Source organism: Apteryx mantelli, chromosome 4, assembly GCF_036417845.1.
Source record: "Apteryx mantelli isolate bAptMan1 chromosome 4, bAptMan1.hap1, whole genome shotgun sequence".
Lineage (NCBI taxonomy): Eukaryota > Metazoa > Chordata > Aves > Apterygiformes > Apterygidae > Apteryx > Apteryx mantelli.
This window is the reverse complement of record NC_089981.1, coordinates 51,372,527-51,385,942: the sequence shown is the minus strand read 5'-3', so window position 1 is coordinate 51,385,942 and position 13,416 is coordinate 51,372,527. Positions and strand designations below refer to the sequence as shown.

Genomic DNA, 13,416 nt, shown 5'->3' with positions numbered 1-13,416 from the left:
TAGTAGTAGCAAAAGCGTTAGAGACATGGTGAACTAATGGATACAAAATTGAGCTCAGACCTTTGAAGGCCTGTCTTTCCTCATTAAAATGTATTGAAACAGTTCTCTGTTAAAATCCCAAATGCAATGTTTAAATTTAGAACCAGGATTTGAAACTCTTTTTAACTTTCTCAGTTTAGCCAATAGCACTAGATTGTTGGAAGGTGCTGTTTTCGGAATACTGAGCCTATAGTCTTATTTCTCGGGGTGGTTTGTGTGTTTTTATCTTCGAAAAGAACTTTGCACTGACATCCGAATATCAAGTGTTTGTTAGCCTGGGAAGGCCTGATATTAGAACATGTCTACTGTGGAGAACTTCCTATATGAGCTGTGATAGAGATATTGAGCACTACACGGAAGTGTCATCACCTGTTAGGGGTGGATAAGTGGATATTTTCATATCTGGCAATAAACAGCAGCTTGTAACCTCCTTGTGAGCTGTGTCTTACAGCTGTACCTTTAGGAATAAATGTAAAAGAGTGTCTCCATCTTCTAGTATAATTCCTTATTTAAGTGGCAAACCAGTTCACTGAGAGTTGCATAGAGGGCTTTGATAGGAAAAAGATTTCCCAGCTGGGTGTTCTCTTCAAATGTCTGTTCTGCTCCGTGGCGTTGCAGCTGCGTGTACAGCAGACTGATGCTTTCAGCCACATCAGTTGAAATGGAAGCGCAACAAGTGGTAAGGGTGGGGAGAAGCACATTCTAGCAGTGAGGGAATATAAAACAAGCCTTTACTGTATATGGGCCTTGTGGTGTGTTCCTTGAAACAGATCAACACAGCTGTATAAATTAAAAAAAACATCCTGGATATAAAAGTGCTGCCAACCCAATGCTGCTTTGAGAATCCTGTTCTTACTAGAAGCATCATTTCAAACTTGTATGTGCTTTCAAGATGTTTTGCCTTTACACTGCTTTTCTTTATTCTGCTTCCCTGAAGCCATTTTGGTTTACTGTGAGTTTTCCTTTTTAGGATTTATTATTTTTGGAAACTGTTCTGGAACATTTTGTGCATATGGTCCTCTGTAAATGTGCTGTTGTACTGATTAAAGCTGAAAGTATGAAACCTAGCTTCTGATGCAGTGCAGCAGGAGAAAAATGCTGAAACAATAGTTTCCAAAGGGAATGCTCTTCCAAATAAAAGCATATTTAAAAAAAATCAGCTGGGAAGGATTGCATGAGAGGCGCATTCTCAGTTACTCCCCAGTGTCTAGTTTAACCCATGTCCACATTTGCTTTTCTGACTTGTATTGATGCCAGTATGCTTAAAAAAAAAAATCCAGTAAAGCAGATCCAGTATTCTTATTTATTGGCTTCTCTTCATTCGTTGGTTAAATAACCCCATCATTATGAGCATTTTTATAACAGCACTGAAATCTGTTATGCATTGGAGGTGCTGTATTATATGAACTTGTCTAATTCTCTGCCCCTTCTCCATCCATGACACTGCTATTCCTTTCTACTGATGCCTAGAAGTTCATAGCAACTGAGCTGGCTGTAACTAGGTTCTCCTTCCTTATTTGGAAGGATAATCAGATTTTGAGTCTTCTGTTCTCTACCTCCTCCTAAGTAAAAAAAAAAAAAAAAAAAAAAAAAAAAAAAAAATTTCCAATGGTATTTTGTGACTTTCAGGGAAACTTCTTAAAATTTGAGAAGACAATGGTGCCTAGGACTTTCTCCCAGACTTACCAAGACAAGGAAAACCAGCCAGTATTTTTCAGTCACAAATCAAATCTTTTGTGACTTTGGGCCTAGCATGACCACCACAGCCCTTGGAAACAGGAAGGGTCTCCACAAGACAGAATCACAGAATGGTTGAGGTTGGAAGGGACCTCTGGAGATCATCTAGTCCAACCCCCCTGCTCAAGCAGGGTCACCTAGAGCACATTGCACAGGATTGCATCCAGGCGGGTTTTGAATATCTCGAGAGAAGGAGACTCCACCACCTCTCTGGGCAACCTGTTCCAGTGCTCTGTCACCCTCACAGTGAAAAAGTTTTTCCTCATGTTCAGATGGAAGTGTCTGTGTTTCAGTTTGTGCCCATTGCCTCGCGTCCTGTCGCTGGGCGCCACTGAAAAGAGTCTGGTCCCATCCTCTCGACACCCTCCCTTCAGATACTTGTACACGTTGATAAGATCTCCTCTCAGCCTTCTCTTCTCCAGGCTAAACAGGCCCAGCTCTCTCAGCCTTTCCTCATAAGAGAGATGCTCCAGTCCCCTAATCATCTTTGTAGCCCTTCGCTGGACTTGCTCCAGTAGTGCCACATCCCTCTTGTACTGGGGAGCCCAGAACTGGACGCAGTACTCCAGATGGGGCCTCACCAGGGCTGAGTAGTGTTTCTGACAGTGTTTCTAACAGCTTGTCTCTGACTCTGTTTCTAAAGCCATAAGAGTGATACTATTATCAAGAATGAAAACCATATCCTAAAGCAAGCCCTCCTATGGTGTTCCCCTTGCTGTGTCACAGGATGGGAAAGTGAATCAAATGGGAAACATTTTCTGGCTTAAAAAAATCTAAGCTGCTTCAATTACTGTGTGTTGACAGTGTCAGCAGAGTACCTTGCTAAGAGTGTGTCCTCTGCACTTGGATATCTGATGCACTCAGTTGTGAAGTAGAGCACATTTTTCTGAGGCCTGCTTTGATGTTTTTTTGGGAAGGTGGAATTTACTGCAGCAGTACACAGATTTATTTAGAATTTCAGGGTGATATGCCTCATTGGTTTGTTCTTAAATCTTTGATATAACATGTAAAAGGAATGAAATAGCAATTTAGACTGTATGAGATGCATATCTGTGAAGTACAACTGACAACAATGTAGCAATGGACTTTTAGAGTGTGCAGTGAGAATACACTTTCTCTGGTTTTCCTTGAAGGATCAGAAGCCCCCCCCCCCACTTGGTTAACTTGAACACAAACGGTTCTTCCTACATTAAAAAAACAAACAAACAAACAAAAACTTCAAAAAGCCCCAATGGACCTTGTGGTTCTCAAGGGGATGCTGCATGGGAAATTTTTAAGGGGTGGGTGAGGGTGGAAGGATCTGAAGTGTCTCTTTCTGCTGCTGCTTGGATGTGCACAAGTGTTTCTCAAAGAGGCTCCAGGCCTTTTTTTTTCTTGTTAACTTTTGTTGACTGGATAACTTGGAACAGAGGAAGCTGGCAGGCAAGGTGCCCTGAGCAGTAGCAGCATGTTGGGCTTCTTTGTTATACTTAAAAATTCCCCTGTGCATCACACTGGCCAAGGAGTGTTAAACCATTTGGGGTTAATCCACATCTAACTTCAGAATTTCCATCATGCAACAGACAGGGAAGAGTACTGCGTACCACCCTGTGGGCAGTCCTGCGCGCTTTCTTGTGAAAACACTGCCACTTGGTTTCTTACCTCTGAAGGGACAGTTGCAGTTCTAGTGACTTTGTATAGGTTTGTGGTATGTTTGAACCACTCAGGAATCTCTTTGAGCCTGGTGTGCCCTCTCTGGGCTGCAGAGGGAAGAAGCCTCATAGGCAAAGGCTTGCACCAGCTGGTGCAAGGGAGGGAAATCAATGGAGGAAGGAAGCAGTCCCTGCCTTTAGCCCACAAAAGGGAATATGTTGGGCTAACCTCAGGATGACTTCTTGGGGAACGTTTTGAGTGAGATAAGGAGGCAAGTGAGGGAGTGGTGTAAATGCATGACCTAATGCAAACAGAACTTTGAACTGTGATAGGAAGGAGAGAGAAGAGGAAGAGGTTGGGGAATGAGCTACACAGACTGGTGGATCTTGCAAGTTTATTCACTTTGGGCAGGGGTGTTGGGGTGAACTTCCCAACTGTAAGGAACTGGTTATCCAACAGTGAAAAATCCAGTTTCCTGGCTAGGGCTTAAGCGTGCCTTAAGGGGGCTGTGGGTAGATGTGTGCCTTTTATCAGAGACGAAATGGAATTTCTGAATTTGTCCTGTCTAGAGTTTGTTCAGAAAGAAGCTTGCTAATGTCTCATTTTGAAAATGGGTGTTCTACAGTATCAAAATTGTGGTGGTATTTCAGAAACCATGATGAGAGAGAGAGGAGGTGAAGGCTAAAATGAGATGTGCACATAAAAGAAACAGCTGAATGTGCAGGCCCTGGGCCAGGCCCTGTGGCACAGTTCAGGAATGAAGGGGGAAGCGCAACAATTCAGGTTCTACTACAGCCTGCAATAAGGTTGCTCTGCCAGGGATGCGGGTGGATTCTGGTCTGTGGAATAAGCAGCTCTGTCTGCCCTCATGATTCCCTACTGTAGCAGGGGTATGTGCAGTTCAGTCCTCTGCTTTACACCATGTCTGTTGTATGCAGAAATCTGCCTTTTTGTAATTCAGAGGTGAAGGTATGAAATTAAGCTACCAGCCACACACATTCTATATTGTCTGCTTTGGGGTGTGTGTGGGGGAACAGGTTACATAGCTTATTTGGTCTTTCCCTTTCCTCTTCCACCTCTACCAATTTTCCTGGATAACTGAGAGTTGGCTGTACTGAGAAATCAGGCTGTTAAGATACTACTTAAACCCTGCCTTCAGGTAATTTTGAATGCTTGTTTTTTCTTTTGTGTGCGTCTAGTTTAATTGAACAGTTTAAACAAACTGAAGCTATCACAAAATTTTTAAAAATATAGTTCTGTTTCTAAAAGCTTTCAATTAAATTGTTTTAATTACAGAAACTAAGTAGAATTAGGGATTTCTTTCCTCTGCTGACACTGGGACTTTTCTTGTGAAGAAGCCGAGGATGATGACTGTTTCCATTAAATCCTTTTTTTGCCTGTTTTCAATGAGTAGTCAAGCTTTAAAACAAAGTGACTATGGGTGAAAGTTAAATTCTGTGAACATGCTGCTGTTCACGTTAGGTTCTACCTGCCGCGTGGCCACAAGGCAAGAACAATCCTTGTGATTAGCCTTTTGAAAGGTACGTTGTACACACCCAGGACTTATCCTGCTGACACAGTCTTTGCTGTGTGCATTCAAGAGAACGATCAATTTCTAAATATTATTCTGTGAAGGGGAAACAAACTGGTTAAAGTAGAGGTTTCTGATGTGCCTGAGGATAACTCATTTTTTTGGGCAAGTTTCAAGTGTGGTATTTAAAAGCAAGCTAGTAGCATTCCAGACATACTAAATACTTCCCTAAACAAATGCTGAAGAACCCAAGTTAAAGACCTGTTTTCCAGCAACAGTGACACAGGACGTATCCTTGCCAGGCATCTCGAGCAACTGGAGTGTCTCAGACTGTCTCCCCCCACATCCCATGTCCTCAGTGCACTAGAACTACCCAAATCTGGTTCCTTCCATGTGTCCTGAGCATATGGCCTTTCAAAGAGCGCTTTTCCACAGGCACCTAGCACTGCTGCTGTGGTGAAATGAGATCAGAAAATTAATCATAGTCCTAGGAAAATGCATACTTTCTTACCAAGAAGGATGACTATTTTGGAGTGAGGAGTAGGAATTGGCAACTTCTAAAGGTCTAGAAGAGAAATGGCAGAGGTCCCGAAACAACTTAGTCTTAGAAAAGCTGCTGTCATATGTGCATGCATCATCTTTGTTGGAAAGGGCTGATTATAGTTTGAGTGGGAAATCTGGCCTGCATGATTTCAGTGGAAGTTAATGTCTGCTCCAGGGAGTTCATGTAGAAGTGAACTACTGCTGTGTCAGAACAGCTGGCTCTTTGTTGTGAGAGTTGGGCTGGAAATGCAATGAGAGGGTCTAACACTGAAGTGTCACTGGGGAGGTTGCTCGATGTCAAAATTTCAGGTTCCAATATTTGGTCCATGAGGTGTGAAAGAGCCCTAGATGATTGCAACCAGGAAGCCATGGGTATTTTTTCCCTTGTTCGTAGCATTCTCTAAGAGGGTGTGTGGCTGTGGACTTTGCAGCCACAGAGGACAGTTTATTTTTCTTGTCCATTTTTAGTAGGTGTTTCTCAGCGTGCATTTAAAAAAACCCACAACCCTCTATTGGTTGAAACACTGTAACCTCCTTTCTTCTCCCTACTGTATTTATGGGAACCACTGGCTGTATTGAATATTATCTCTGAAAACATCTCTGTTTAAACTTCATTCTCCCATAACCCCTTAGCCTGGGCTGTGGCATGTGAAATAGGTCTGAAGTCTTCTAACCCCATACACTCGTGCTATGGTAGGCTTCTGCCTTGCAGTTGCTAGGATCCATTAAAGAAATCAGCCTGTTCCTTAGCACTGCATATAAACAGGGAAATCACTTTGATTTACATAAGCTTATGATTTATTAAGCTATCTCCTTGAGAGTGTGTCTGTGGTGATAGATGTGTGTGCTCTACAATGTATGCTGGCAAAGCTAAAACAGGCAAAGCACTTTTTTTCTCCTTATTAGCTTTTATTTTCTCTCTAAAGCACACCAAGCTCTGTCCTGAGGTAAGGCTTGCCAGTCTAGCAAGCTTTAGTTCTTTGTTTCTATGGCAGTGGTGAGACCAGATAGCAAGACTTCCTCCAAGCTGTAGTTCAGATGCACTGAGATAGGTGGTGGGGGCAAGAAAGATAGTTTTCTAGAGTGTAGCACAGAGTTGAGGGTAGCCATGTCTGTATAAAAGTGGGTTGCTACTGTTGTTAGGAGAAAATGGCTACCTGCAGTGCTACAGGTCCTCAGCTGACTATTTGGGTGTTGCAAGCTGTCCTCTGGAGGCAGAGGCTTGAAAAGTTGTTATGAAAACTGTTTCCCCCTGAGCTGTAGGTTTAAGGAATGTGCTAAAACAACAGTCAGCTCTCAGAATTGAATGTCTGTCTAAATAGTTTCCCAACCAGCAGCTCCCCTCTGGGAAGAAAGGATACCTTTTTATCTAGCCAGAATCTCTTTGATCTTCTGATTTTGCTAATGAAAAGACAAGGCTGGGAACTAGTTTTGTACCTGGGCTGAAGCCTGAGGGAGGATTCTCACAGGCAGTACCTGTGCCTATTGTTTTTTAGCAGTTCCAAAGGGTTTATCAGTGTTGCCTTCAACAAAAGTGTTTTGCTGCATTTGTCTCTTTCAAATCCCACAGTGAACTAAATCAGCTTGGTGGGGTGTTACTGTAGGTGCAGCAGCATCAACTTACAGCATTCCTTGTGGGGCAGCCCTGCATCTCTGACAGACAAGATTCCTGACTACCTGGGACTTGGTGGCAGAAAAGCAATGAGGAAGCCATGCCTGGCCTTGGAAAAAGGAGACAAACAGCACTGTGCTTTGAAGCAATCCATTAATGAATCAAGAATAGGCAATAATTGATTCCCCCAGAGGATATCCTTGCTTTAGGTGTCTCTGACCTGGCTGTAGTTCAGATACCAAAATTAGACGACTAACTTCCACATGCAATCTTTGGGAGAGGAAAATGCCTCGACGGCTACATAGCACACCTCAGATGTCACAGCAAATTCTGTGATACTCGCATGTTGTCTTCCCTACTTCTCCTTCTGTCCACTAATACAAGTCATCCAGCAGACACTGTTCCCAAAGGCAGGGCTGGCCGCCTTTAAAATATACATTTGCAAGACTTGCAGAGTTTGTTATGCTAATAAGGTTTCATCAGATTGGGATGGGGAGGGCAGGCCTGCCTTTATGCAATCAGAAGGGTTATTTGCTTAAGATGGTGCATTACATTCTGAGACCTGTAATTCAGCATAGAACAGTGACTCCTAGAAGAAAGAGGCCAGTTGTTGGCTCAGAGATGCTGACCTTTTCCAATTGAATATGAACTTGAAATCCATGCAGGAGATCTGACTTGAGTGGAGGGGGTGAATGTACAGACTAGATGGCTCTTTATATCTCAGTTTTCTTCAAAGAGAAATATTTTTCGTTCCTTGTTCTAATTGTTGCTGAAGGAATTGTGGAAGGTAACTGGCAGCATCCTTAATCCTTTCTGCATGGTAGGATGACTGAGTCTGAACAAAGCATTGTATCCTCATCCCTGGAACACATGAGAAATCTGTCTTTTGTGCTCCAGGTGTCGAATGGGGCAGAACAGGGCAGCTTTGTTTCCCTCCCTACCTCTACAAATTAAGCAAGAAGCTAAAGGGGCAGACACAGAGCCTGTTGTAGCATCAGCTCCAGGCTTGTCACGTGTCAATTTAAATGTCATCTTAGTCTGGCTCAAAGTTTGCTGGCTGTGCTAGCAGATCTTTTAAAGTGATTCTTGATAAGGGTTTTGATTTCACTTTTACAGCCTAGTACTTATTCTCTGTTTTTATCCTATTGCTACAGAAGAAAAATTCAGCCATGGCATTCAGTTCCTAGCAAGGTTTCCTGCGATTTTTTGCATACATTGTAATCTAATGCATGTTACAGACCACAAACTGAATTACTGGTGTGTGTCTCTGTGCACATGTCACGTGTGTGTGTGTGCACAGACACACACACAGAAGGATTCTTTTTTGACAGACTAATTGACTTGAAAGATCCAAATTTTAAAGATCGGCCCTCTTTTGAGTTAAATATGAACAAAATGCTGATGTGGAACTAGGGAAATCTTCATTTACCTCGAAGACTTCTGGGTTTAATGACAAATCTGCCAATCCCCTCCCATAACAACACAGTGTTTTTTTTTTTTTTTTTTTTTTTTTTTTCCTAAGCAATTGGCAATGTGAGTTTTGGCTGTTTGAGTTGTGTGTTTGTCTGTTCAGTGCTGGTGTGCTGACTTCATCTCAGGAGTGGCTAAGTGTCTGAATGTCATACTGCCTTTCCTCATAGGGGCACTAATCCAGGTCTCGTATCTGTTCTCACAGTGTGTGAAAGAGCATGATACCTGCCTCTACATCTCTTTCAAAATTTTTTGAAATTGTCCAACAGTTTTGAATTTCCCTAGGAAATCTGGCCCAAATATCTTCCTCCAGTATAAATATCCATTTAACTGAAGAAATAGGCTGAATGGGGTTCCCCCACATGGAAAGTATTCCTGTGGGCAAGTGTAAGAAAACATTCTTTTTCCCCAAGTTCATTCTTTTTCCTGAAAACTTTACGTGTTTGTGTAAGGAGCAGCATGATAGAAGGAGTGCTGAAATGCCTCTCCATATATTTTGACTGTATCACTGAACAGTTATCCTTATACCTTTCTTTGTAACACAGGTACACACAGCTTTAGTTCTGACCTTCTTTCGGAGCATTGGACTCGTACATGATGTTGTAATTCATCCAGATCCAAATTCACCATTATAGGTCTTGCAGGCTAAAACCATACAAAGTCAGTGGGACTTGTATTCTGTCCAGTCTTTTTCTTCATTAAAAATAGGGATTCAACTTGTGCATTCATGATTTCCCAAGTGCCCTTTGCTGCTGGAGCTGTGTTTGTGTACTAATGTGTTTTCAGTGTGACAATGTCTGATAGGCTATGGCTGAATCTCTCAATCCTCAGGTATGAATAGTGTCACATCCTGCAATTTTAATTGCTATACTCTATACTGTCAGAACATTATACCTGAGGTTTGCAAGCTGTTTTACATTCCTCCTCTTAACTGTGTGTTTGTCTGCTGCCAACTGGCTGTCAGATGTGCTCTGCCTTTCCAGGTGGCTGAGGAAGTGTTTGATTTGTCATAGCTGTCTGGTAGTCTTCTGTGTCTTGGAGACCTTCTGAAAGGTGGTGGATGAGTAGGAAGGGTGGTTCTCTTGAAATTATTTTGAAACAAATTCTCCAGATGCTACATTCTCTGGGATTGTCTGAAAGGAAGATATAAAATTAATTGTAAGCTATGCAGTTTTCAGACCTGAAATATTAGAGGGCAAGTGAAAAGTTCTGGTTGCTTTTAAGATTTCCTATGCAGAAGATCACCTTTTCTGCTCCTATTTTCCTTGTGAACTGTGAATACTTGCTTAGTAAGATTCCAAAATTCTAGAACAAACAAAATGCTGTTTTTGTTTGTTTCTGAATTTCCCCTTTCCTTCTTCTGGATATAGCAGATGTGTATGACTTAACACTTACTGTTTCCTTCTATGTCTTTTTTGTAGACTGAGGTGCTCCTAATCAACCAGAACTTTCGGGGATTTTTTTAAAAGAAACTTTGGTGGGTAAAAGATGTGCCATGGAATGGTAGCACCAAAGAGCAGCACAGGATCGTCTCTTGCCTTGACTAGCCATGGGTTATTTCTTCTGCTAGTTATCTTTGGTACCTTTATTGTGGAAGCACAGGCCACAGGTAAGTGAAGCCTTTGCCTATGCTGCAGGGAGGGGGAGGTGTATAAGTATGGAGGTGGCTTTATGTTTCTATGGGGAAAATGGAGATGGCTGATGTAGTTGAACACATCCTTCAGTACCCGCAGGAAAGAAATTCCACTGCTACTGCTTAGTAAAGGGCAGTGTCTGAACTGAACTATTCTTTACACTAGCAATATAAGAGTGCTTCTTCTTTACCCTGCCATTTTGATTCCCTCAGCCTTTTTTCTCCCTTCTTATATCTTCACTGCAGCTGGGGGCATTTGGACTGTCTCAAGAATATGGACCACATTTTTGTTGAGTGAGATTCTCATGTAGACACTCTTATCTGTATGCCCTGTAGCAATTGCTCATGTGAAGAAGTATTGTTAGAAGCACTGACTCTCTTCAGCTCTTTACACAGCTGATGAGTCTGTTCAGTGTTTCCTTGTGTGCTATCTTCTGACACCTCAGCACCCCCTAACTGCACTCCTCTGTTAAATCCTCTTTGCAGCTTGGGTTTTCCCCTTTCCCTCTCTAATTTCCTGGGGGGGGGGTTGTTTTGTTTTCTGGTGGACAAGCGTGGTGAGTAATGTAAATAGTGCAATGGGATGATGTGTAAAATGTTAAGTAACAGTAGAGGTAAGGAGATATACCTGTTAGAAATGTGTGGAAGAATAAAATATACCAGATAGTCACAAGGGAGTTCATTATGTAAGTGTGTGCATGTTTACCCAGTATACACTGAAATGTGGTCTTTTCTCTTGAACTTGCCATGATGTAGTTTTTGTGTCCACAGAGATGCGTGACTATAAGTGGTACAGGATGAAGGGAATAATTTTGTATGTGTGCTTTAAATGCATGTTCTTGCATAGTGCTATAAAGGAGGTTAATCCCCAAAAGGTGTGTTTGATTTCAGCAATTGTTGCAGTGTAAAGCAATAGCTTCCCTTTCAAAACAAAACCTCTGCTCTCAACAGAGCTTTAAAAAGCCCTATTTGAAGTATGATGGCACCTGAAAATATGAAGTGACCAGCACTCCTTTGCTTCAGTGAAGCTTGAATTGGCCTCTGTGTGGTAGAGTAGTATAAATGTAGGTTGCCAGATGCACACTGCTTAAAGCAGAGGTGAGCCTGTACAGAGAAGTCTGCTGGTGCTCAAAGCCGCTGGAGGACTTGATCTCCTTTTAGTATTTCTGGTTCTTCGAGTTGGAAGGGAGAGGCTCCTGAAATCAGATATCCTGGTCTTGTATGCCCTCCTGGTGCGACTTTGGCCTTGTAAGTAATGAAGGGCCAGGAAGACACAAGAAGGGGTGACAGATTGGCATGAACAGATAGTAAGAATGGGAAAAGGACAAGGTCTCTCTGAATTTGGTCTATCCTTGTTTTTTCCAGCCTTACTGTCATTGGTGTTAATGCCACATCGTCACTTCAGATACAGGTCTGTCAGATATGCCTTGCAGTCTGGGGCTAGAGTGCACTGTCACTGGAACTCCAAATACATACACTGCAGCACCTTCAGTGGAGACTAATCTGTATGCAAATGTCCTGGGCTGCCCTGGGCTGCTGACTGCGGATAGGCAGCCACAATGCTGGCAAGCCTTTCTAGTATTATTTTTGAGGCAACCAGTCACATTAACAAAAGCACTAGTTAAGCTTATCAGAAGACTCCAGAGTGGTTCTGCATTGTTTCCCTTTGTGTTGCTCCAGGACCTGAAACCAGCTGTGGAAAACTAACTGATCAAGGCAGATCATCAGCTAAATAGGATTACAGTGGCTAGGCATGAAGTATTTCCTGCAGAGGAAGTGAGCATATGTGGAGGGGAGCCCATGATCATAGCAGACAGCAAGATATATGGGGGGAAAAATCCTGGGGGGAGGGGAAGGGCTGGGTGAGGAGTGCTTCCGTGTGTGTGCTCTTTGAGGTTGGGAGGCAGGAGCTGCCAACTGCTGGGAGGGATGGGGGTGCTCAGTGATGTGTCATGGGCCCAGAGAGCTGCGCCTGCAGCAGCATGCCAGCCATGAGTAACACTAATGACCAAGTGAGCTGAGGAGTGGAGAGCCAGATGGATAAACAAAGAATACTAGCGAGGCGCTTGGAAAATCATCTTTCCCTCATCTTTTTCCCCCCATCACCCCACCATCCTCATTTTATTAGTTTACATAGCAAAAACATTCAGAGCAGGCAGGACAAAGATGTTAACATGAAGCAAGAGATTATATTAAACCTCCTGATGGTAATGCTTATGTTGAATGCATGGCCAGTGTGACACATTCACAATTGCTACAAAAGCGAAAGAATGTTCTCATAAAAAGACAGACAAGCATGGAAACAATAGGTTGGCCCTGCTCAGAGTGAGAAAGCAGAGCTTGTGATTCATATGTTAAAACCATATAATGTATATTGTGTTGCAATCATTTTGCTATTTAGAAATACTGTTGCCTTGGTTCCCGCAGGTTTAGATACATATTCACAGTCTGGGCAGGAACATGTTCTCCTTGCCACGTGGTAAATGCGCAGGGCAGGCTCATTTCCAGTCAGCAAGCATCTGGTCTCTGCTTTGGTTTTAAATGGATTTTATTTATGCATGGATTTTTAAGAAAAGTCTTCAGCACTTTGTCTCAAATAATCTGTCCAAATATCCTGGAGTGCCACGAGATGAATATGATAAGTTGCTTAGTCACTAAACATGCTGCAGAGTTTGGGGAAAACTGCTCCCTCTTCACAAGAGGATTTTCATGAAAATAAAAATAGCTGCCACGTGTATTTTAACACAAAATAAATGTGGTATTTGGTGATGGGCAAACAGTGAATTTGGAGGAGCAAGTTGAAGCTATGTTGGAAGAAGAGGATTTAGAGAGACTTCACTGCTGTTCAGAAGTATTCATTGAGCTTTATCACTGTGCAGCTTTTTTCTCTCAAAAGCGCTCTAAGGTTAGCTAAGGGAAATAATGGAAGAATGAGCGGGAAAGAAGACTTGGAGAGCAAGGACCTGAAATACTATGGCTTACTTCTTGTTCCATCTCCTGTGTTTCCTTTGAGGGTTCATCTGGAATGTAATTAAGAGCTGGGATGCTATGTGGGTGGTGGCAGGGACTTGTTGAAGTGTTGGAGAGTAGGAGTAACAACCATTTTGTCTGCTTTTCTACGCATAACACTTCTCCATCTTTCCTTTGTTGCTGTGATTCCCCCCCCCCCCCTTTGGCCTTAGGGTTATTCCCAAGCTCTCAAAAGCCCTGTATTTCTCT

At 42.6% G+C, this 13,416-nt stretch overlaps 1 protein-coding gene across 4 annotated transcripts in view; it reads left to right on the top strand.

The window, feature by feature from the left end:
- Positions 1 to 13,416, top strand: part of SUSD6 (sushi domain containing 6) — a 91,365-nt gene that overhangs the window by 24,622 nt on the left and 53,327 nt on the right. For all 4 annotated transcript variants that reach the window (XM_067296547.1, XM_067296551.1, XM_067296548.1 and 1 more), the window contains exon 2: positions 9,986 to 10,173. In XM_067296547.1, the coding sequence (XP_067152648.1) occupies positions 10,053 to 10,173 (121 nt within the window). In that variant the 5' untranslated portion in view covers positions 9,986 to 10,052. The remainder of the gene's footprint in view (positions 1 to 9,985; positions 10,174 to 13,416) is intronic.